Below are 21,195 nucleotides of genomic sequence, written 5' to 3' on the forward strand. Positions count from 1 at the left end.
GAAAAATCAAAGCACCGCCAGCAGCCTGTAACACAGTGCAAAGAGCCAGTCAGCACTACAACAATGTAATTTATGTGCTGTTGGGGCATATTGATCTATTCATGCTGTTATTACAAGACCACAAGAACTGACAGATTTGCGCATGATCCGTTTCGCATATCCAGCAGAACATTGAGAGCTATTAAGAGACTGTCAGACAGACTGGCTGTCTCTACAGAGCTTACATCACAGTAAGGAAGTGCAGGAACCTCCATCAGTGTCCATACAACTCTGATGACCCACATTAAAAATACCACAAGAACACGTTTGTCAGCTGCACTAATCGATTGATCTGTGATAAAAGCTTTAATAGCCAGAAGATCCACAGAGAAATGCCTGCCTCTGTGTATGTTTATATATATGTGTGTGTGTGTGTGTGTGTGTGTGTGTGTGTGTGTGTGTGTGTGTGTTTGAAGGGGTACTCTGCTTCTGAGACAAAGCCCCCTAACCCTGGTGTTCCTACCTCCTCCGACACCCCCAACGTGATGCAGGGGTATGATGCCCCATCCCCCGGGGAGCGTGCTGTCCTCCTGCAGGATGCTGCTCCTCTTTGTCTGCCTGAGTGAGTGGCTGGCTGCCTGGCTGGCTGATTGAGTGAATAAGTGAGCGCGTGCAAGGGTGTTTCTGTCTCCAAACCCCCAGCCCCTCTCATCTACCCCCAACACACTGCGAGCTCGTTGTCCCAGCATCAACAACCAAGTCCACCAACCAGGCCACAGCCTGCCTCCTGATTATGTGGTATCCTAGCGACAGCCAACGGGGTGCTTATGGAATCCCCATGCAGAGCTGCATTCTGATTGGACAACAGAATCCTCTCTAATGAAGATGATGGTAATGATTTAACTCTCCCCTCCCCCTCTGATGCTTCTTGAATAAAGATTTTTTTTTATTTTTTTTTTTTAAAGGATACAGACCCCAACATGACTCTTAATAACACCTAAATAATAATTTTTAAAAAAAGCTACAAATCCAAGATAATGAGGCATTTCATTATATAATAACCCTAAATGCCTGCCCCCCCCGCCCAATTCTTTCCCTTTGCTTATTCTAGACTCGAACAGCGGAAAACTCAAGGCTTCATTCCCTTTCCAGTGTTTCGGTTTTCACTTCAGGTCTGCAGCACAATTTCCACAAATAATCTGCAGTTTGCAACAGGCCAATTTTCCTTAACATTCAGCTAAGGACTGGAGCAGTGACTTGAGGTCAGGCTGATCATCTAACCCACCATCTCACTAGCTGGGCAACAATCAGAGTTCCTGATGAAGATGCTAGATGAAGATGAGTATTTCAGGTTAACTGATGGTTCTAAATTGGCCACAGGTGTGGATATACAACAGATAAAAAGCAGAAAATAAAGTGCCGTATGAATGGGTGACTGTGCCTTGTAATGTAAGATGTTTTGCTTTTTAAAAAAAAAAAAAAAAAAAAAAAAAGGTGCCAGTGCATTTTCATATTGAAAACAACACAAAAAAAAATCCAATAGATTTGCAATCTACTAAATTGATCTGTTATTAAGAGGAAACAAAGATGAAAACCTGTTTCTGGGTTGGATGAGGCTCTTGTATTTTTAACATGCTGCTGTGTTCTCTTTTGGTTTTCCTGAACAGACACGAGCTCATTAAGTATTCAGCTGTCATTCTCAACCGCTGCAACTTTTTAGTGGCACTCTTCATCTGCAACATGTCTTTAGGCATAGTTTTTAAAAAAAAAAAAAAAGTTATGGTGTACACTATAAGTACCCTGGCACCAAATATTTAAACCCTTCAGAAAAGAATCACTCTCAAAATGCCTAAAATTTCTATCATCGATAACAAGCTTAGAAAAGCCTGTCTTCAACATATGTGACCCGATCTGGCAAAGGCAAGTAACATATGAATCAGCGCTGTATTGCGGGTCATTGTTGTTCTTAGCAACAAGGGAGTGATCGCTTACATGTTTTGAGTGCTATTGTCGACTATTAGTGATGTCATCATTAATCACTCCTAGCCAATAATAGCGCTCAAAACATGTAAGCGATCACTCCCTTGTTGCTAAGAACATCCCGTTAACCTGGAAATGACCTGCAATACAGCGCTGATTCATATGTTATTTGACTAACAATTAGCCCCTGCAACTTGCAACTTGTTTTGCCAGATCGGGTCACATATTGTGCACTCGTATTGCAGATGGGATCCTCCCAGGCGTTCCCTTGGCTGCAGTTTTGTCTGTCTTCTTATAAATGATGGACATTGTCTATGCCAATCAGAGACCCTCAACATGCACTTTTATCAAGGACAATTTAACCTTCACTCTACATCTTCCCTGCGTTATCAGCTTTAGATTTTAGCTAGCCAACTTACGTCAAACTCTGCTAAAACATATAAATCCAAATTTTTATGGATGTCTGGAAGAACAGGTGTTACAGTAAAGCAGACAGAATTTCTCAGTGCAGCCAAGGGGTGGAGGGTGTCTGGTTTGGCGGTCTTAGTATCTCTGCGTTTTATACAAAATGAAATGGACATCGAAAGGAAGGTCGGGGATCTGGCAAGGATGTAGTGTTCCAGGCATGTCACGGAAGGAGACTCAGGACACAGGAGAGACTAAGTCTCTTGGCTGGGGTGGGAATACCTCAGTGTGCCCTGAGATGAGCTGGAGGTGGCCAGGGAGAGAGAGGTCTGGGCATCTCTGCTTAGACTGCTGCTGCTCCCAACCCCCACGCAACCCGGACAAGTGGCAGAGAATGGATGGATGAATGGAAGGAAAACAGATATGCTAATCATATTATAGAGATGACCATTTTTAAATCTCAGTGGGGCATTAGTGTCTGCATTTAGGAACTGAAGGGTGCACTTGTTGTTAGACTTCACTGTGAGGATGGAGCCTATCCCAGCTGTCAAAGGGCAAGAGTCCAGTAAGAGAGACAACCACACTCACATTCATACCTAGAGTCACCAATTAACCAAACATCCATGTCTTTGGACTGTAGCAGGAAGCTGGTGTACCTGGACAGTATCCACACTGGTACAGGGAGAACATGCAGAGTCATGAACTCAAGACCTGCAGACAAAATCTTAACAAAATGTGCTCCAATCCTGCTAAAGTAACACATTTAAAACCTGAACCCAAATAATGATAGAATAAATTAGAAACTATGGAGGGGCATGCCAGCCACAGCAGGAAAGCACCAAAACACCTTTCCATAGCAGTTACTAAAATGAAATGCAAAACAACAAAAGAAGAAAAAAAAAAAAAAAAAACAGCAAAACCCTCATAAAAATGAAATGAGATAGCTTTGGAGTTGAATTCAAATCCCCTCTTTAATGACAACAGAATTAATTTACATGGAATTGGGAAGATAAAACCAAAGGATAATGGCATACTTATGCTGTGCCCCACAACATTAACACACCACCCAACTGTCTGGCTGTATGAAATGTGGCCATTTTAGTCATTTGCTGGTGCAATATAGTATTGATTGGGGCCAACCATGCGTGAACCTCATTGATTATTATCTTCTCATTAGCATATAGATTAGCTGGCAGTGCATCCAGAAGTGCAAGCCTGGAGTCTCATACTTGGCTAACAGAGCTCTGCAGCAGAGGGGGGAGTGGGGGTGGGGGGTGGGGGGGTAAAAACAGGAAGGAAAGACCAAGAATTGGGTGGTTCAGTGTGATACGAGCTCTTTGATGATGGAGCTCAACATCCAAAAGCTCAGGCTCCCAGACTTCTATCACAAACAAAGGGGTCACAATGAAGGGGGGGCATAAAGGGTGGTTCAGCAAGAGGCTCAATCAAAAAAACTCTTTTCGTTTAAAGTACATTCAAGCTCATTATCAATTCCAAGAACAATGATGCCTAACAAGGTCCTCAGGGGAGCAAAATAAGTGATCTCAGCATCAGATGAGCCATTTTTTTGATTCCTACATCAAAGATGTGAGTGTACTGAAACATTTGAAAACAGACTGCATATTTATTATCTGTCCCACGAGTTTGAAATTAATAATGGTGGTTTCTACAGTATATGAACAGCTGAAGACCAAACTGGACAGAAACAACCCTAAATGGTTCATTAAACACAGGAAAAAAAATTCTTCCCTTGAATATACCCTGGATGGGTTTGACCATGTCTGTCTTCAGGAGTCAAGACTTTTACTTCTACATTTACTTTTAAAATGATAACAAGGTGAGGTAAACATATTTTAAAAGGTGAAATATAAAGGTAAACTCAAAAGCAGTCAAAAATGGCCAATTATACCTTAGACTCCAGAAGGTTAACAGCAAAATGAGTGAAATTTACTTGATCTAATCATGTGGAAGAATTAAGAACAACTGAATTAAACTGAATAAAACCACAACTCTTTAATTAGAAAAGCTTTAGAGTGGCCTCCCAATTACCTCTTACTGGATTCCAAAGGCACAGAACATGGCTTCACACCATACAGCAAAAAAGCCATGTGAAAATAAATCTGCTCAAATTCACTTGGCAACTTACTGAATTTTAAATTCACCATCTTAAATTAAAAAAAAGAAAACATCAAATATTTAAAGATTAATAAAACGCTACTTCCACAATTTGAACGAGACATGTAACGCTACACTTCACCTCTGAAAACTCTAAAATTAGCAGCAAGATAATTCCCCCCCACCTTTACACTGATATTAGTACTCCCTAAAGATTTTTTAACAATAAAAATGGAATCTATTATAACACATTTCACAGAATTTTTGCTATTTTAATCATGTCATTTTTTTTGTTTTCGTATGAAAGTGATACACGTAACACAACTTCCTGCTCTCCTAAAAATAAATGGAAAGGTATAAAATAATAGTGATAAAAAAATTAGTAGTACTCATGATACCTACATTTCAGTGTAAAATGTTTGGTTAAAGACCTTTCCACAACAGAACTGTGGCAAGTCAGAGAAAACTGAGTCAAAACTGTGATGCACATTGTTATGTTGCTCCCTTATAGTGTCACTAAGTAAACATTATTACTCGACACACAGAGCATGGAGGACAACTTCTTGCTGGTTCACTCGTTTGTTTATTATTCTACTGTTGCTATGGTTACATTCAGAACCCCTGTATGCCCTAGTGGCGGTCTGCCCCTCTGGTGGTAGGTATTGGTAGGACATCTCTAGGTTCATACATCACATATCTCCTTCCCACTAAGATTTGTTGTCAGTAACAAAAACATTTCTTAGGAAACAAACGTAAGACATTATATCCCCTTTTAAACTACATGAGATTATTTCTTTCTTTACTTCTCCACAACATTACCAGAAAATAGGAGAGTTATGTCACGGCTTATAATCACTTCAAATATCAAAACTCAAAACCATTTAACAACATTCTACAAGAGCAAACATTCTTAAACATTCTTCAACTTTTTCTTTTTTTTTTTTTTGTGTACAACATCTTGGAATGTCAACATTGTTCAACGCTTTTTTTTTTTGTGTTAAGTTCACTGATCCTTGTAACGTACCGGCGGACGTGTGATCCTCACAGGATATGCTACAGTCCCTGCTGACTCTGAATGTTCTGTGTGTCATTTCTGTGAACTGTGGTGTCTTGAGTGTTTTGGGTGTTTTTGGTGGTGCATGTGGCACTGTATCAGTATCCTCCTTCTGTTGAGGTGTATTTGGGTCAGGTGTGGTTGTCTGAGGAAGTGACAGCGGACAACTCACAGGAAAACTCCCTGCAGTCTCTGGTGGGTCCGACTCGGCCCGAGTCAGCATCTGGTCCACATGACGCTTCCAGACCCCTTGTGTTCCCACATGTACCTTGTAGGACACTGGTCCGGTCTTCTCGATCACCACAGCTTGCGTCCACTTATCCTCCCCCCTCCTATAATAACGCACGAGCACTGGCTCACCAAGTTCAAACTGTCTCTGTTTAGAGTGTAGCTGGCGTCGTTGCTGTTGAGCCTCTTGTGTCTGGTGCACTGTTCCAGCCATACTTGGTTTCAGGAAATCCAGTCGAGAACGCAGCTTGCGTCCAATGAACAGCATTGCAGGGCTTTCCTTGGTTGTTGCATGGGGGGTGTTGCGGTAGGTCAGGAGGAACGTATCCCGACGCTGCTGCACTGGTGTAGTTCCTCTGGAAGATTTCAGAGCGTGCTTGAAGGTTTGCACAAATCACTCTGCCAAGCCATTGGAGGCAGGGTGGTATGGTGCTGAGCGAATATGTTTGACTCCATTGGCCTTCAGAAACGTGCTGAATTCTTCAGAGCAGAACTGAGGGCCGTTGTCGCTTACAAGACTGTGTGGAATGCCATAGCGACTAAAAAGTCCCCTAAGCACTTGGATGGTTTTGCTGGATGTGGTGCTATCCATGATGTGCACCTCGGGCCATTTGGAGTGTGCGTCCACTATGACCAGGTACATGTGCCCTTCAAATGGACCGGCAAAGTCCACATGTATCCGTTCCCAAGGACTGGATGGCCACATCCACGGGTGTAAGGGTGCTAGGCCAGGGTCTTTCTGCACTCGTTGACATGAGTGGCATGATTTTGCTTGGTGCTCGATCTGGGAGTCGATGCTGGGCCACCAAACGTAGCTACGAGCTAAGCTCTTCATCCTTACTACACCTGGGTGTGCTGAGTGTAGCTCTGTCAGCACCCGGGGGCGCAGTTTGGGTGGCACAATCACTCTCAACCCCCACATAAGGCATCCGTGCTGCACAGTGAGATCATGGCGGCGCTGGAGATAGGGAGACAGCTCACCTGCATCCTTTGCAGCTGGAAAATGACCAGTTGTGATCATTTCCATGACACGGGACATCCGACATGGTGTGACGCTTGATCTCGGCGTTGCTGACTGGCAATGTGTCCAACTGTGACGTGTAGAACACCTCCACTGCACCTTGTTTCTCACTGGGGGCATGAGGGAGCGGTAACCTTGACAGTCCATCAGCGTTGGCATGTAGGGCCCCCTTTCGATACTCAATGGTGTAATTGTGAGCGGAAAGCAGGAGCGCCCAGCGTTGCATGCGAGCTGCAGCCATGGATGGTGTGCTTTTCACTGGACTGAAGATGGTTGTAAGCGGGCGATGGTCAGTGAGTAGCGTGAATGTATTGCCATACAGGTACTGGTGGAACTTGCGTACTCCAAAGACTATCGCTAATGCCTCCCTCTCAATCTGAGCGTAGTTTTGTTCTGCTTTGCTGAGAGTTCTGGATGCATAGGCGATGGGTTTTTCATCGCCATCCGACATGACATGCGAGAGAACAGCTCCGACCCCATAGGGTGAAGCATCGCAAGCGAGACGGAGAGGCAACTCAGGGTTGTAGTGTGTGAGCACCTCTTGTGATACCAGGAGTGCTTTGGCTTTCTGGAACGCTGATGCACAGGCTCACGTCCACTGTCATTTCTTTTCTTTGTTCAGCAGTTCATTTAACGGCTTTAGCACAGTGGCCAGATCAGGGATAAAGCGTCCATAATAGTTAAGCATTCCTAGGAAAGATCGAAGTTGACTTACATCGCCTGGTGCTGGTGCTTCCACGATGGCACGTACCTTCTCCGGTGACTTGTGGAGCCCAGCAGCATCGATGATGTGGCCCAGGTATTCCACGAATTCCTGGAAGAAGAGACATTTCTCTTGCTTGAGGTGCAGGCCATATTCCTCTAGCCTGCTGAGTACTGCATCCAGAGTTTTCAGGTGTGTCTGCTTGTCAGGACCACTGACCAGTATGTCGTCCAGGTAGCAGTGAGTGTGTGGCAGTCCGAGGAGCACCTGGTCCATTGCCTTCTGGAACAAGGCGGGCGATGACGCTACACCAAACGGCAAGCGGTTGAAGCAGAACAGTCCTTTCTGTGTTGAGATGGACAGCAACTTCTTGGAGCTCTCTTCTACTTCCATCTGTAGATATGCATTGGATAGATCCAGTTTACTGAAGCGTTGACCTCCAGCGAGAGAAGCGAACAAGTCCTCAATACGTGGAATTGGGTACTTGTCGATGCAGAGAGCTGGGTTGATGGTGACTTTGAAGTCCCCGCAGAGTCTCACGGCGCCGTCCTTCTTGTTCACGGGCACCACTGGCGTAGCCCAGTCACTATGCGCCACAGGTGAGATGACGCCAAGCTCAGTGAGGCGTGTCAGCTCAGCTTCCACTCGCGGTCGAAGAGCATATGGCACGTTGTGTGGTGGGCAGAATTTGGGTACACTGTTTGGTCTCAGAGTGAGCCTGGCTTTCACTCCTCTCATGGTGCCTAACTTATCGGAGAAAACAGCGGGGTGTCTCTTTAACACTGTCTCTAAGCTGTCTGTCTGTCTGTACTCAATTGCATGTACAGTCTTTAAGTCTCTCCAATTTAGTTGAATGGCTCTCAGCCACTCCCTGCCAAATAATGGTGAAGCATCCGCCTTCACCACATACAGTGGCAAGACAGCGTGTTGCTTGTTCAATGCCACTTGCACTTTAACGACTCCTTCTGGTGCCAAAGGCTCTCCTGTGTATGTCTTTAGCATGATATCAGTGGGTTGCAGAGGAACCTTATGCAGCTTTCGTTTGTACAGTTCCCAAGGAATCAATGACACTGCAGCCCCTGTATCCAATTCCATCTCCATTTTCTTTCCGTTAACTGTTGGCACTACTGATATGCGTGAATATTTCCCTTTCTGAGACACTGCATACAGTCCCAAGTCACTGTCACTATCCGATTTCATTCCTTCACTTTCACTTTCATTCGCCTCGACGTGACGGATCTTTTTCTTTCTATCTTTCACGCTGCGTTTGTGTGCATGGCTTTTCTGTTCAGGCTTAACATCTTTGTGTTTATGTTCTCTTTCATGACTGCTTTTTGATTTACTCCTGCACATTCATTTCGTGTGGCCCTTCCTCCCGCACTGGTGACATTCGCGGTCTTTGTACCAGCAGTCATCATCACTATGATTTCCCTTCCCACAGCGGCGGCATTTTTTACCTTGCGAAAACACTGCGTTTACTTTCAGGGAATTACTTAACTGCTGTATGTCGTGTGCTGCTGTCTCTGCTGACACTGCATGTTCAACTGCTTTCTTGAACGTGAGGTTTTCCTCAGTCAGAAGGCGTTTCTGCACAGCTTCGCATTTCAATCCGCAAACAAATCTGTCCCTCAGAGCGTCTTCTAGGTAAGCCCCGAACTCAGTGTTCCGATAGCTTCTTGAGCACTGCTACATACTGTGCTACTGTTTCTCCTTCCCCCTGATTTCGCTTGTGGAACCTGAACCTCTCGGCTATAACAAGCGGTTTCGGTGTAAAGTGATCTTTAAGCACAGTCACAGCCTGTTTGTAAGTCATTGTGCCAGGTGCCACGGGAGCTACTAAGCTACGAAGCAGTCCATACGTTTTAGGTCCCATTACACTGAACAGTACTGAAACTTTCTTAGCCTCGTGAATGTCATTAGCCACCACATAATGCTCAAAACGTTCAATATACGTTGCCCATTGCTCACCAGACTCATCGAAAATGTCCATATGTCCATATATTCCAGCCATCATACGTCTTTCTGGGATTACTTGCACTGTAGATGAACTCGAAGCACTCGATGTCCTTGTATCCGCAGATGTAACACTAGCTGCACTCGGGTCATCCGATGATGGTTGGCTCATAGTTGATCAGCACATTAGCTATCCAAAAACGCGGGTGTTCATTTCGGTCCAAAAACTTGCACAAAGCTGACTTAACTTTCACAGCCAGTCGATGAAAAGTATTCCGAAATACACGACTCATCGCCAATTTATGTTATGTTGCTCCCTTATAGTGTCACTAAGTAAACATTATTACTCGACACACAGAGCATGGAGGACAACTTCTTGCTGGTTCACTCGTTTGTTTATTATTCTACTGTTGCTATGGTTACATTCAGAACCCCTGTATGCCCTAGTGGCGGTCTGCCCCTCTGGTGGTAAGTATTGGTAGGACATCTCTAGGTTCATACATCACACACATAACGTGGAATGGGCCAAATATGGTTTATCAGAGGGTCAGGCCTTTTCATTTCAATTATTATTGGGTTATTCCATGACAAAAGGGGAGGAGGAGACAGGGGAAAAAAAAGTCGGTGCCTCCTACTTGACAGTTTGTTTAAAAATTTTTTAAAAAACAAACAAAAAAAAACTTTAGTGTATTAAATGACACTAAAGTCAAAACTAGGAATATTTTCCAAGTTACATACCCTCAAAGTAAATAGGATGAGTCAAAAACTTTCCAGCATCTTTGAGCAATCATGGATGGATGGATTGATAATTTCATAAGTGCATGAGAAAGCCATGTTACGTTTTTACAGATAAAAAAAACCCACTTAAGTCACAGTCCAAAGTAAAAAAAGATATTTTTTCTATAAGAGCTATGAGCTTCAATATCATGAGTATCAATACCAAAACAGCACCAATTTAATGTCCATGTTGTGGCATAGCAGGGGAGAAAAAAAACAAAAAAAAAAACATTGGTTCCCTGGATGTTTTATCCGTTTGCTTAGGGGCAAACATTACAAAGTCATATTACTGTGTGGGGTAGGTAGCTTACTCAAACATTAGGTCCTGAAGCAGTTTTTCTCTATTGCAATTTTACCATGCAAAAGGACCTGGATTACAGAGGGTCTCAGCTTTCACTGATCTTTTCATGGAATGACCCTAAAGTCAGTGTCAAGATCATTCATTCTGAAAAAGCTGCACTTCCTTGGAGGACTCTGGTGATGCTAGGGGAATCCCCTGAGGCTGATGATAGCTGATGGGGCCTGTCCAAACAGAGCAAGCAGGCCACGGCCTTTGTTAAAGTGTGTAAGACAGTGACACCCTCTGATCCCAAGGAAAGATTGGCCATGGAACCGTAATTGAGCCATCTGATTCGGATTCAACTGTGGACCTTGCCTTCCACAGCTGAGTAGACCAGCACAAAGAGGCTCTGGCTGCTTTCCAGGTTAAGTGTGCAGAGCGTGTGTGCGGTTCCAGCACATGTAGGCTCACGCTGTGAAGATACAAAACACTTTCACTTTACTTTCCAGGGAGGCCCCTGGCCTTATTCCTTCATTTAGTAAGGGCTAAGTCTGTAAGGTGTAAAATGCTCCACTTGATGCTAAAAATGTCTGAGACTGTTAATGCTTCTCAAAATAAACACAGCAGAAGCAGACAGAAAAGGCAAACAGTCAGACTGAGAAGGGGCAGCAGTACTGACAGAGAAATGAAAGATTCTCTCTGATCTATAAATATCACCATTAAATAGTTCTGGCAAAGCTTCCAGATTAGCACTGCGCTTCAATCCCAACTATTCTATCAAAGCAGTCTCTCGGGCATCACTCTCAGGCGTCTTTCACACCAGCAAGGAGAAAAAAAAAAAAAAAAAAAAAAAAACTGGGTCAGGTATGAGCAGAGATGAGCAGCAGCAGCACAGAAATGCAGTACTTCTTTGCTCTCAGGAACAAGTTCTTTAAATATATATCAATGCCAGCAGTGAACCAGAAAGACATCAAAATTACAGCTTATCCAAAGGATAACAGAGGGATCACTTGATTACTTTCAAGTAGCTTAGAGAGCTCAACTCTGTGTGCATTTAACTTATTTCATAGGGTTTATTTATTACATAGGACATAGTGTTCAAAATGATGAAAAAGAAACAAAAAACAACAAATGTGCCACATTTGGACAGAAAGCTGCAGTCAGTGTTTATACTGTTAAAACACATTACAGCAGACACAAAGGCCAACCTAATAATCTGCACGCCTATGCATGGTCCCTGAGATGCATGTTAAGGTCATCAATGTGTCAGAGTAGTATTTGACTTGATTTGTCATCTATTTTAATGCAGACCTTTTATCCAATGTCAGCTCCAGCCCCCATGTGACCCCAAATTGAATAAGCAGTTAAGAAAATGGGCGAACTAAGACTCCACAGATTCGCAGAGGCACGGGTGCCAATAAACAAGTTAATACTCACTGCTTTATTTGCACCTGTACTGAAAACAATGTGAAGTATCTACAATCACTTATGAGGTCTATCAGCCATCTGTTCTGACATTTTTTCTCAGGTGGATCTTTTGAAAGCTTCTATGCAAAATGCTGGCTGTGTACTGAAGGGTACAGTTGGATATGGACAAAAAACTGGCACAACATATTGAGCTTTTTTTTTTTTCATATAGATGCCAATCCTGGTAATATAACTTCCCTGGTAACAATTATTCTCTGATATTGTGCAAATTTATTGATAGGATGACCACCTGTGCAAAATGTCCAGTCGTGAAATTTCCTTGTTAGTAGAAATCCACAGTCAACTGTTATTTTTTTAACAAAGTGGAAGCGACTGGGCTCGACAGCAACTCAGCCACGAAGTGATAGGCCACGCAAAAAAAATCACAGAGCCAGGTCAGCAGATTGTGAGACGCATAGTGAGTAGAGGTTGCCAACTTTCTGCAGAGTCAATCGCTACAGACCTCCAAACTTCATGTGGCCTTCAGATTAGCTCAAGAACAGTGCGTAGAGAGGTTCATGGAATGGGTTTCCATGGCCGAGCAGCTGCATCCAAGCCTTGCATCACCAAGAGCAATGCAAAGCATCGGATGCAGTGGTGTAAAGCACAACACCACTGGACTCTCTGGAGTGACGAATCGAGCTTCTCCAAGTCTGGTACTTGTCTGACTGCGTTGTGCTAAGTGTAAAGCTTGGTGAAGGGGGAATTATGGTGTGGGGTTGTTTTTTTTTTAGGAGCTGGCTTGGCCCCTTAGTTCCAGTGTAAGGAACTCTTAATGCTTCAGCATACCAAGAGTTTTTGGACAATTTCACGCTCCCAACTTTGTGGGAACAGTTTGGGAATGGCCCCCTCCTGTTCCAATAGGACTGCACACCAGTGCACAAAGCAAGGTCCATAAAGACATGGATGAGTGAGTTTGGTGTGGAAGAACTTGAGTAGCTTGCAAAGAATCCTGACCTCAACCCAGTAGAACACCTTTGGGATGAGTTTGAGCAGAGACTGTAACTGCTATAGCTGCAAAGAGTGGTGTGTGGTGTGTGGTGTGTGTGGGGAGTGGTGGCCTAGGGGAGAAGAAGAGGGTTCATCACTGAGAGGACCCTGGTTCAAATCCTCGGGCTGGCATCACTGTGGGTCCCTGAGCAAGCCCACCCCCCCAGGTTGCTCCCCAGGTTGCTCCCCGGGCGCCCCTTGGCTGCCCCCTGCTCCATGCTGTGCTGTGTGTACTACATACTCCATGTGTGTGATGGGTTAAATGCAGAGAATGAATCTCACTGCATGTATATGTATGTGACAAATAAAGCTCTTTCTCTTCTCTTCTCTTAAAAGAGTGGGCTGACATCATATTTAACCCTATGGATTAAGAATGGGATTTCACTCAAGTTCATATGCATATGAAGACAGACGAGCAAATACAGCAGGTGTTGTGAATATGATTATCAAAAAAAAAAAAAATTAATTGATGAATTGCAACAGGGCTAACAAGTAAATGAGCACATTTCTAAACAAAACATAGGAATGAAGTGTGGCTTCTGTCTCTTGTGAAGTAAACAAATCAGCCTTTTTATAAACACCCTGATAAACAGCATCAGCTCAGGTGTAATCTATGAGAATGAAAGGGCAAATTATTAACTCTACCTGATTATTCCCAGCTGGCGGAGTGATCTTAGGTTTTTATAGGAGCAGCTCTATTCCATTATAACAGCTTGTCATGCTTTTATGTGGATAAAGCATGACTCTCCCTGTAGTTAACCCCAGTATCCTTGAAGAAAATCTATAAGCCTCTTCACTGAGCCTGTTGTGTTCAGTTTTTGCTGTGCAGTCAGCTGTTTGTATGAGTTGAACTGATAGCAAATGCATTAATAAACTTCTCTAATTTAAAAAAAAAAAATTGAAGAGTCACTGCAAGATAAACCTATACCCATGTCTATATTTTATAGTTTGATATTACGGTCATCATCATCATTATGCACTCCCTTTAGGTTTTGACCACGCTCGGGTTTTACACAGTGATACTCTGCATCTACTCATTGGTCCAGGACAGATGCAAATTGGGTACAAAACAACCTTCGAACCAAGGTCACAACAAGGCAAGTTAACCACAAAACCCCCTGTACATTAATAACCTGAACTTTTGAAAATTAATAAGATTTTAATAAAACATAAAAAGCACACACATCAAGCCTGGAGCTGTAGTAGTTCTGCTAATGGCTGAATGATTAATCCAATTATAACTTCAATTAAAGCTGCAAGCAATGATGATTGGGCCCTTGCACCCGGGCGCACGTTGAGCTGCACTACAGTTCGTGGTTGCTATGGTCTGGAGCATCATGCGGCCACTGAACGTCTCTTACGCCCACTAGGTGGTGTTGGCAAGTGCCCACTAATTACAAGTCATGCTGCTGTATATAATCCCTGCACCCAACAATGGAAACTTCATGTTCATGGGATAATGATTATCAGTCTACTGCTGATTTCCTGTTCCCACTAGGTGGTGACCCAATATTGGTAGATGTGTCCAGACTCACTCTCATCAAGCATGTGTGACGTTTGGGACAAATTGGACAATGTATATTTGAGATGTGACAATTTGGTGTCCTGTGGCAAATGAGGCCCTTTTTCCAATGACCGGATGCCCGTGCCAGTATTTGAACCATTCAGCGGTTTTTCCACCACGAACACACTCGGTGCTCGGCCAAAAAACAGGTTCAACTCGGACCCCGCAAGCTAGCTGGTCTCAAACCAAGAACGCGTGACGAAAGCGGCAGAGGGGCGTGACTGCCATCTCGATGTAAAGTTTTCTATTTCACTGCATGGTGTGCATTACATGAGAAAAGCGATGCGATTTTCAGGGCTGTGAATTAGGTTGGGCCCTAAGGATGAACTTGCTGCTTTGTATCAGTTCATATCACAGATAAAATTTGTCATCTTGCTCGTAATCGCTGTCTGTGTTTACCTCTGTGTTGCAGTAGTTTTGTAAAATAACCCGTAAAATATGTTTGCTGCACAAGAAAGGGGAGCATATTCTCCCACGTTTGCGCCCTTCGGTTTCTGTGTCCAGACGAGAACCCGCCCACAGTCATACGTAAAGGATAAGTTCTCAAAGCGTGGTGGAAACATGGGGCTGTTCTTAAGCGTTTCACCGGTTCATTGAAACTGACACCAGCACTGGCACCTTGGCGGTGAAAACGTAGCATGATTGAAATCTGGCGTGCTGCCACAAACTCCCTTTGACAAAAACCCAAATGCTTCACAATTTAACATCATCAAGTTCTTTAGTTTGAACTCACCACGTATCATGTTGATCTGATGAAATCTGTAGGAGGAGTTAGTTAAAGTATAAGGCCTGAAAATGGAGATGAACACCCTAGGACAAGTTTGTTCAAATATGAGGCCTGAAAATGTCGAAAAAAGCCACAAAAAATAAATAAATCACACTGGCTGACTTATGGCTCCCAGAGACTTTTTTTGCACATCTCAGGATGTTACATGATCCTGCAAATGCAAAATTTCAGATGCATAGATAAAACGTAGCTGCAAAATTGATGTTTTGAAATGTTCTAGATGGCACTGTGGAGCCATTTTGCCATATTTAGTGATCAGAGTAATCAAACCTGAAAGATTTTCATCATGACAGAGGTGTGTGCTAAATTTCATGACTTTTGAACTTTCCAAGCCCTCATCAAGCACTTCCTGTTTCATGGTGAATTGGCTTGCCACCAGGCTGTGCCGCTAAACAAAAACTCACAATTTTTGCTCTGAATCATCGTCAATGTCTGATTTTTATTTAGATAACTTTTGAGGTTGATGAGGTAAAACTGGGAGGAGTAGTACATCCTAGTATAAAATATGACATTGTCTTGCCATTAGGTGGCGCTCTACCCATTACAGACTATTTCCATATCAATTTATGCAGAACACTGATCATACCAGAGAAGTTTCGTGCAAATCAAACAATGTGGCTTTTAGTTACAGCAATTTAACGCTTCGTGGAGAAACATCAAAATTTGCCATGCTGCCAGGGTCACACCCTTTGACAAAACCTTACAGATTTCAATACAATTCAATCATATTCAATTCAATCATAACAACTCCTTAAAGCTTTCCTGACCAAATTTGAGATGATTCTGCTAAACCACCAGGAAGCTGTACCTCAAAGTGTAAACCATGACATATTCTGTTCCCACTAGGTGGCGTTGCGACTATTATTAAATATTGTCATATGGATGTGTTCAGGGGTGGACACTTATCCTACTAGAGAAGCTTGGGCCAGATTGGCTCCCTTTCACACATACATTATCCAATTAAAATTTCGCGGCAAATAATCAAAATTTGGCATGGCGCCACGACCACGCTCTTCAAAGAAAACTCCACAGTTTCACATTTAGATTCCCCATACTTGTAGTTTAGACTGACCAATTGCTAAGTTGATCCCATTAAAACCCTAGGAAGTGTTTGAAAAGGTACAAGGGCTGGAATTCTCTAAAATTGGCAAATTAATTCAAACTGGCAGACTTCCTGTTGGGTTTGGGTCATCACTCGAAGAGGATTTTTTGCATGTTGACATTTTAAATATGTGTGCCAAATTTCATATATGTACTTAGCGCCTCGTCTTTAGGAGGTGCTATAGAGGCATTTTGGAAGGCCTATGTTAAAATACATACATTTTCACCATACATAGATTTTCACCACACCTGATGCATATGCAAAATTTGATGAGTTTTTGAGCATGTTTAGGCCCCCAAAAAGCTGATTCATTTGACAAAAAAAAAAAAAAAAAAAAAAAAGAAGAAACTGAGCAGATACAATAGGGCCTTCACACTCTCAGTACTTGGGCCAAAATTACAACTGCAGCTTGGAAAGAATGCAACCTTTGTTCCAGATCTATTGAGGAGAAATTGTAAAGGTAATCTAGGTAAACCTGTGAAACAACCATTAATGGCTGCAGCTGCCTTGGTGTCCAGATTGTGATGGAGAGAGTCTTTCAACTACAACAGCAACATGCTCTCATTCATTCTCTGTTTGGCTACCATCAAGAGGCAATATCCAGAGTTGAAAAATCAAGCTGATATTGAAGTAGAAAAAAAAAAGAAAAAAAAAAAACAGAACAGAACTGCGGTTTCTCTAGTTGCCACTTGAGGCTCCATACGGGAGTCGATCCCCACCAACTGCCATGTTAAAATGGCCAAATTTAAAGCATTTTTAAAAAAAAACAAAAAAAAACAAAACATGTTTACAGCCTGGTTTAAGCCTCAAATAACCCTGAGAGGGGGCAAATTCTTCAGACCTAAGGCCACAATGATTGGCAAGTGTTCAAACACAGACATCTGGAGCCCATGAAAGTCTGCTAGGTTCCACTAGTTTTGAATTATTAAAGTGGACCCCTTCAGCATTTTTTAATGGATCTGCCAAATATCATGGCTTGCAATGTGGTACAGACCATCCAAGAAGTTGTGCATTAGTTTTGGTAAGTGAAATTACATTTTTATTAGTCCATAACTTAGCAGTAATTAGATGATATGCGAGTCTGTGCATTGCACCCATGCAGTTTATGAATGCAGCTTAGCTAATCAAGCTTGCTAGTATTAGTCATAACTCCACCCTTTCATCTAAAAATATTGCCAAAAATATTGACTCCTCCAAACAAATTATTCAATCCAGGTGTTCCACTCACTTCCATGGTCACATGTGTATAAAATCAAGCACCTAGGCATTTAGACTGCTTCTACAAACATTTATGAAAGAATGGGTCGCTCTCAGGAGCTCAGTGAATTCCAGCGTGGTGCTGTGATATGACCTGTGTAACATGCCCAGTCGTGAAATTTCCTCTCTACTAAATATTCCACAGTCAATTGTTAGTGGTATTATAACAAAGCGGAACTGTCTGGGAACAACAGCAACTCAGCCACAAAGTGGTAGGCCATGTAAAGTGACAAAGCAGGGATCAGTGGATGCTGTGGTGCATAGTGCGCAGAGGTCACCACCTCTGTGCAGAGTCAATCACTACAGACCTCCGAACTTCATGTGGCCTTCAGATTAGTTCAAGAACAGTGCACAGAGAGCTTCATGGAATGGGTTTCCATGGCTGAGCAGCTGCATCTAAGCCTTATATCATGTAAAGCACGCTGTCACTGGACTCTAGGGTAGTGGTGGTGTGTTCTCTGGAGTGATGACTCACGCTTCTCTGTCTGGCAATCCGATGGTCGAGTCTGGGTTTGACAGTTGTCAGGAGAACAGTACTTGTCTGACTGCATTGTGCCAAATGTAAAGTTTGGCAGAGGGGGGATTATGGTGTGGGGTTGTTTTTCAGGAGATGGGCACAGCCCCTTAGTTCCAGTGTAAGGAAATCTTAATGCTTCAGCATACCAAGATGTTTTAGACAAGTTCATGCTCTCAACTTTGTGGGAACAGTTTGGGGTTAGCCCCTTACTGCTCCAACATGACTGCACAGCAGTGGACAAAGCAGGTCCATAAAGACATGGATGAGTGAGTTTGGTGTGGAAGAACTTGACTGGCTTGCACAGAGTCCTGACCTCAACCTGACAGAACACCTTGGGGATGAATTAGAGCCAAGACTGCGAGCCAGGCCTTCTCATTCATCATCAGCATCTGACCTCACAAATGCACTTCTGGAAGAATAGTAAAAAAAACTTCCATGAAAACACTTCTAAACCTTGTGGAAAGCCTTCCCAGAACAACTGAAGCTGTTATAACTGCAAAGGGTGGGCCAATATCATTAAATCCTAAGGATTAAGGATAGGATGTCACTGGAGTTCATATGTGTATGAAGGCATGAATAATTATTTTAAATTGCTGAGATGCTGATCAAACCTTTTGTGTAGATATGCACAGGGACAATAATTTGCCAGAGTTGAAACAAGTCTACAGTGGAGCATTATAATGCATTGCCACCACTGTGCACAGTCATTTTATACTCCATTTGTTGCAGCTAATTTTACATTTAATTATAGCTCTTATTTTCCTACCTCTGAGATTTGTGCTTCATGCTAAATGGCTGCTGAAGCACTGCTAATTGCCCCTAGATGGACAGAATATTCCAAGCAGCTTTAAGAGGCCCCGGGCCATCGTCTGTGTTGACCTTCACTTGTCAACATAACTACCTCCTCCTTTGTGCCAAATGTCATGACCTGGGGGGCCACAGTTCCTCGTTTAACCACTTGGCTAACTTTGCCCAGAATTTCAAAAGAAATTAGGCAAAGCTACACCTACAGACACTGAAAGGGGGGGGAAAGGGGGCGTTATTGTTGGCCAAAACATTGCATTTAAACGTTTCGCTCATGCGCTGTTTCATTCATGAGTAATTTTCCTCCTTTCCTGCTGGCACTGAATTCCATTACAAAACTAGCTAACGTTAGCTTAGTTTGGATTATTACTATTCATGATAATAATCCCATTTTGTTCCTATATGATGATCTTCACACTAAACTTAGCGTTTAAACTAACGTCGACATTAGCAAGTCAGCTAGAAAAATGCTTGCTGCTGCTCTGGGGCCCGTGTAGACCTTCGCTTGTGCTATCGTTTAACCTCACGCGTTCCGACGCACACATAAACATGCACAGTGTGTGACCCTGTGCATGTTTATAAGCGCGTACGAAACGTGACATCCTGTGCCAAGAAGCAAAATATACGTGGTCTTACCGTTCTCGAAAACCTTATTTCCTCGCTTCTCCTTCTGACTGTTCTCGCTCGGTGTTTCTCCTGATATTCTACACTGGACGGTGGCTCGCTGCGCCCAACAGACTTGGAGCAGTCCAGCAGCAGAAGCAGCAGCAGAAGCAGCAAGGGAAAGCTGATTGAAGTGGGTGGGTCGAAGCGACTGTTTCGTTTGCGTTCCAAACAGGCAACGTGATGCCAAGCGCACCAATGAGCACAAAGCTCGAGATTTGACCACGCCTTTTTCATTGTCAATCAGCCCTTCCCCTCCTCCTTCAACCTTCGTTCCATGCGCCTGTCAAGTGTCGGCCGCTGTCCTGATCTCCATGGTAACAAAGAGCTTTATCTTTGCACTGTGCTCTGTTTGCACTGTAGCTACCGGGCCACAGCGGAGCTTTAAAGATATGTGACACTTTGTTTGGCCCTCTTCAAAACGGAGGTCAACATCAATGCCCTCAAAACAGTACCCCCCAGAGCCATTAGATTCAGGGTTTTGTTCTGGGCCATTTCAGTGGCTTGTAAGCTTAGCAGCTTTTATGCTTTCACATACAAGCGTGGGGACTCTTTTCTCTCTCGTGTTGCTTCAAAATTAATATGATTTTCATAAGGTTTGTGTGGAATATTAATTTAATATGGACTGCTATCTTTTATCAAAGGTTTTGTGTTTTTTAAAACAACACTTTTTTTTAATTCAAAAATCAGCTGGTTACTAACTTTTTTTCTTCCTTAAACTTGGTTTGTTTCATTCATTTGCTAATTGCAGTAATTGGCTCTGTCAACAATTGGGCCCAGTGTCTCATCTTTCAGCTATAAACTGGAAATCCCTGGGACAAAATGGGTCCAAATAAAGTCCTTCTAGAAGCAAAAACGGGACCTTCTAGAACATGTATGGGCAAACTACGGCCATGGGCCACATACGGCTTGTGGGACTTTTTCTCCACTCCTCTCTAGTTTATCATGCAGGACAGTGACTCGCTATGTGGAGCTAATTGGCAAAGACATAGCTTGCAAACTAAACAAAAAAGTGGAGTCTTTTAAGTTGTACTAGTTGGCACTGGATGAAGTACCAACTTAAAAGACACCGCTCAGCTTCTAATTTTTATTAGAGGAATTACTGACAATTTTGAAATGACGGAGGAATTTTTGACCATGGAATCCCTAAAGCAGAAAACACAAAGAGAGGACTTGTATGACAAATTATAAACAAATCATTCACTCATTTCCTTACAGTAGGGGGACTCTTTGAGCATTGCACTCAAAGAGTCCCCTCAACATGTTAAGAAATACAGCAACCTGCTGGACGACCTGCTCAGATTTTGAAAAAGCTTACAAGTCACTTCAGCTGATGTTGTGTCCCCTGTCCCAAGACCCTGAACCAGCTCACTGACATACTGTGTTTTATGTCTTTTGTTGTTTTAAGTACTTAAGTACAGTGTGGATGAATTGGCATGAATGGCAATTAAAGCTTCATGAATGAAAGTCCAGCTCCCCACTTAACTCTTGTTAGCTATCTGTCAGTGCCTTGTATGGACACAACAGAAGGAAATAATAACGCAGCAGA

The 21,195-nt window shown here is 43.1% G+C and overlaps 1 protein-coding gene across 2 annotated transcripts in view; it reads right to left on the reverse strand.

The window, feature by feature from the left end:
* Window positions 1–19,891, reverse strand: part of phc2b (polyhomeotic homolog 2b (Drosophila)) — a 51,717-nt gene extending 31,826 nt beyond the window's left edge. Inside the window, exon 1 of one of the 2 annotated variants that reach the window (XM_030729162.1) lies at window positions 19,620–19,891. Coding sequence is in view for 1 of the 2 variants with exons in the window: in XM_030729161.1 (XP_030585021.1) it covers window positions 503–546 (44 nt within the window). In the remaining variant the exon portion in view is untranslated. Of the gene's footprint in view, window positions 1–502; window positions 729–19,619 lie in introns of those variants that run through there. The other variant, XM_030729161.1, reaches the window with a different exon arrangement.
* Between the last annotated feature and the right edge of the window lie 1,304 nt (window positions 19,892–21,195).

The sequence above is a fragment of the Archocentrus centrarchus genome, chromosome 5 (genome assembly GCF_007364275.1).
Source record: "Archocentrus centrarchus isolate MPI-CPG fArcCen1 chromosome 5, fArcCen1, whole genome shotgun sequence".
NCBI lineage: Eukaryota > Metazoa > Chordata > Actinopteri > Cichliformes > Cichlidae > Archocentrus > Archocentrus centrarchus.